The sequence below is a fragment of the Mus musculus genome, chromosome 19 (genome assembly GCF_000001635.26).
Source record: "Mus musculus strain C57BL/6J chromosome 19, GRCm38.p6 C57BL/6J".
Classification (NCBI taxonomy): Eukaryota; Metazoa; Chordata; class Mammalia; order Rodentia; family Muridae; genus Mus; species Mus musculus.
The window spans coordinates 12,918,873-12,923,810 of NC_000085.6; the positions used below are offsets into that span (position 1 = coordinate 12,918,873).

General features: G+C 35.3%; 1 protein-coding gene across 1 annotated transcript; it reads right to left on the bottom strand.

The window, feature by feature from the left end:
• Positions 1–490: 490 nt before the first annotated feature.
• Positions 491–1,435, bottom strand: Olfr1448 (olfactory receptor 1448). The gene has a single exon (NM_146701.1). The coding sequence runs from the start codon at positions 1,433–1,435 to the stop codon at positions 491–493; it is 945 nt and encodes a 314-aa protein (NP_666912.1).
• Between the last annotated feature and the right edge of the window lie 3,503 nt (positions 1,436–4,938).

Genomic DNA, 4,938 nt, shown 5'->3' on the forward strand with positions numbered 1-4,938 from the left:
ATATTTGAGATAAAGTTTCTCCTTAGCTCTCCTGTAATTCACTCTGTAGACAAGGCTGGCCTTGAACTCAGATATCCACCTGCTTCTGCCTCTCAAGTGCTGGGATTAAAGGCGTGCCCCACCACTGCCTGGCTGTGATGTTTATTAATATTTTTTAAAGCTTTGTATGTTCTTGATACTAACCACTGTCATTTTGTAGCAGGTAAGGATTTCCCCATGTGATTGTCATTAAAGAGAGATGCATGTGCAATTCACATACACACACAGGAGTGGATATGAGCATGAGATATGACTATATCCATTTAAAATGATATTTTAAATCTAGTATTCTGCCTTGATGAGTGATTGCTTCTAATCCATTGACTATATTGCTCTTATTAAATAGCTGGAAAATTATTTTAATAATTACAACTCTATGGGATGGTTAGCCAATATTATGCATACATTTAGAAAGCAAATGAAGTTGTCTTATCACAGATTTGTTGTAAAACTAAAATAAGAATGTTAAGGCAGATTTTGCATTTCCTACAGCTTTTTTAAATGCACCTTTAACCTCTTTGTTCCTCAGGCTATAGACCAAAGGGTTCAGCATGGGAATGACCATGGTATAGAACACAGATGCCATCTTGTCAGTGCCCATGGTGTGACTGGAACTGGGCTGTAAGTACATGAAGATGACAGTCCCATAGAAGATGGAGACTGCAGTGAGGTGGGAAGCACAGGTAGAAAAGGCCTTGTGGCGTCCTTCAGATGAACGCATCCTCAGAATAGTGATGAAAATAAGCAGATAGGAGATCGTAATGACTACAATAGAGAAAAGAGCATTAAAACCCACAACAAAGAAAATCACAGTCTCACTGATATAGGTGTCTGAGCACGATAGGGCCAGGAGAGGTGGTGCATCACAGAAAAAGTGGTCTATCACATTGAACTTGCAGAAGGAAAGCCTGAAAATGTTCCCAGTGTGGATAGAGGAATTCAGGAAGCCACAGACATAGGAACCTATGGTCAGACAAGCACAAGTATTTGTAGTCATGGTGGTGGTGTAATGCAGTGGCTTACATACTGCTGCATAGCGGTCATAAGCCATGGCAGCCAAGAGAAAGCTTTCTGTGGTTATAAAGCCCACGAAGAAGAAGAATTGGGTGCCACAAGTGTTATGGGATATGGTTTTGTCTATTGAAAGGAGACCTGACATTACTTTGGGAGTGACAGCTGAAGAATAACCAAAGTCCACCAGAGATAGATGACTGAGGAAAAGGTACATGGGAGTGTGGAGATGTGAGTCCAGCAGGATCAACCCTACCATTCCCAGGTTCCCAAGCACAGTGCTGAGATAGATGAGAAGGAAGACAATGAAGAGTGGTATCTGGAGCTTTGGGTCATCTGTTAATCCTGCGAGAATGAACTCAGTCACCTCTGTACTATTCTCCATTGGGGATTATGGGGCTGCCCTGTATCAAAGAGAAAGGAGATGAGAATGAGGATGGAAAGAGTGCTGCTGGTCCTGTCTGTCTGTCCTCTGCATGCTTTCCTTCAGGATGCAATGTTCCTTTCCAGCATTCTGATCCAAGCAGGCTGAGGCAGCAAAATTCAAGCTTAAATTAGAAGTAGATCATACTTTGCTTAGAAGAGATGATATATCTTAATTTAGAATCTCTACATATGATTGAATTGAAGCTCAAAAAAGTCTTAGATAAGACTGCCAGAGTAATTTCTCCCTAGAAAAGTACAAAGTCTGAATTTGAAGTTTCAAAGCAAGCAAAACTACCTTTTTCACTGAACTGGAATTTTTTAATGTATTAATTTAGTCAGGGTAATATGCAATATCAGGAAGTACATACCTTTCATTCATTTTCTGAATTTTTGTTGCATTTTGTTCAGTTTTCATCTTCATTTGGGTGAATAGTTAATGAAACTGTGGGTTTTGAAAATTTTATGTTAATTCTTTTTATGTAGACCGAATCTAAATACCATAAATTTATATCTTCATATCATGTAGGCTCAGGAGCAGTGGTGTGTCATAAGTTACTAATTTCTCCTTTATACATGCCTTCTGGAATTCTGTGGTAGAAGGTCTTATCTCTTTGTTGTTTGTTTCTTATAGAAGCCAACTCCAGTCACATGACATTTTTCCTCTCACTGCATCTACACCATATACATCTTCCAGTGACTCTGCATTAACATATCATCAATATAGAGGTTAGGATTTCAACATAAGTATTTTGGTAGCATATAAGCATTAATAACATGAATTCTTTCAAAAGTATTACAAAATTTATTTAATTTTAGTCTCATTTCACTCTATCCCACCTATGTCAAGTTATATAAAAATACTCTATAATAAGGAAGGATATTTAAGAGACTGAATTTAACTTTAATTAGTCTCATTGTAGAGTAAAGTACATAGGACATGACTTTTACCACACACAGGAATCATTAACTTCTATGCCAGAAATTATGAAATTTACTCAATAAAAATTTCATTTTCCCATTAAACCTGTTTTACATTCACATCATGTATCCTGGTTTCCTTACCCTAGTTCATCTCCAGGTCAGAAATTTTTGGATGTAAATGCCAACTATGCTTTATATAATGTCCATGAATTTGTTTAGTATATATATATATGACTACAACCTTTTTCTTTTTCTTTTTTTAACAACCTTTTTCTTTTTATTTTTTATTATTAGATATTTTCTGTATATACATCTTAAATTTCAAATGCTATCCCTATATGCTCCCTCCGCCCTGTTCCCATACCCACCCACTCCTGCTTCTTGGCCCTGGCATTCCCTTGTACTGGGGCATATAAAATTTACAATAACAAGGGGCCTCTCTTTCCAGTGATGACCGACTAGGCCATCTTCTGCTACATATGCAGCTAGAGACATGAACTCTGGGGGTACTGGTTAGTTCATATTGTTGTTCCACCTATAGGGTTGCAGACCCCTTCAGCTCCTTGGGTACTTTCTCTAGCTCCTCCATTGGAGGCCCTGTGTTCCATCTTATAGATGACTGTGAGCATCCACTTCTGTATTTGCCAGGCACTGGCATAGCCTCATATGAGACAGCTATACCAGGGTCCCTTCATCAAAATCTTGCTGGCATATGCAATAGTGTCTGGGTTTTTACAACCTTTTCCTTGACTGAAGTTAAAACACAAACTTGAACTACACTATATAACATATATTATACATTGTGATGCAATCAAGGTACTTTATTTTGATTTCAGAAGTGGTTAATACACAAGATAGAGCTTCCTGATAAAAGACTAAAATTAAAAGTCCATGACAAAATTAATGACATTTGTACTCTTCATATACTCTCCTATCCTTCTATCCTTCAGATAGTCTCTTCTCATTTTTCATGCAAGATTTCTCTCTTTGTAATTGAATAGCCAACCCGTTTGTGTAAACACAAGAATTCTTTTATGCCTTAGTCATCATGGATATAAACTTACATATCTGCACCTTAGTATATTATAAAAGTATAAGGTAGATGATAAAATGCAGATTATATATGCATCCAATAAATGCTTTTACTTTGTAATGCTTAAAATATAGGATAGCTTTTATTTTGTATCATTACCTTTCTATTCTCAGAATACAAGAGACCTTTGATAAGATAAAATAGAAAATTAATTAAATTATAAAATTTAAAGATAAGTGGGTGGAGCTGGACACAATTATCCCTAGTGAGGCAACCCATACCTAGAAAGACAAATATATTTTCTGTCACACGCAGATGTTAATTTTGAATCCTTATAAATGTTCAATTTTTAATGCCTATTATCACTAGTGGGAATTGCATAAGAAAATATAGAAGCCTGTTTAAGTCATGCCTGTTTTGGGATCTCCACTTATTTATAAATAAAGAATGTTTTAAAATCAAGTTTGAATTTGCTTTTTCTTGTGAAGGTCTTTTACCTAAGGATTTTAGAAATATAAAGTGTGGGGTGTGGAGAGGTGATTTGGAATTAAAAGCACTAGCTGTTCTTGTAGAGGATGTAGGTACATTTCCCTGTGCTCACATGATGGCTCACAACATGTAACTGCAGAAATGAGTTGTTTCATACAACTAATCATTCTAGTTAACAAATTTTATTTTATCTTTTGTGAGAAACAACATCTATTTTAGTATTATTTTATTTTTATAAAGAGAGTGTGATAGAAAATAAAAGGATTCAAGGAAATATATGTAACTCGTGGGAATGTTTTAAATGCAACTCAGAGAAAATCATCTGTCTTTCTGAGTCTTAGTTGGGTATAAAAACAGCTGGATCTTCAAAAGTTGGAGTGCCCTGTCTTATATATAACTTTTGGATACCTTTAAAAAAATAAAAGTGAATAAGCTGTATAAAGTCCTAGGTGATGCCCATTTTTTCATTCTCTTAATAAGCACTGTATCTGCTTTGGGTATGAGAATTTTGCTGATTTCTTGGTTCCCAGAAATCCACATAGCACATTTCCTAATTTTGGAAATTTTCGTAGTGAAGTATTAAGACCAATAGATATTGAGCTTTATTATTATTTTTCATTTGTCAAGAAAAGCATGATGATTTTTGATTTTCTTACAGTTATGAAATATTGATTTAGAATTGCTCGGTCTGTTTAATGGTTAACATGCCTTGTTTCTAATACCAGCTAGGTCTCTATGGCTAGAAGTAGAGTTTCAGTGTAAACTTTTTAAATATCATAGTTACATCTGCTATAATTTTCCAACTATTTCTGAGCATTTTATAGCTTGTTCTTAGCTTTTATATGCTCTCATTCATTAATCACTCCTCCTTTTAAAAATATTACTAAGATTTTCCTGATTGCAATATCATTTTATAATCACACCCCCATTTGTTCTTCTCATCAACTCTGGCATTAGTTAAGATAAAATGTATTATCATTTTTTCTAAAAGAGCCAACCAAAATTATAGTAGTTTTAAA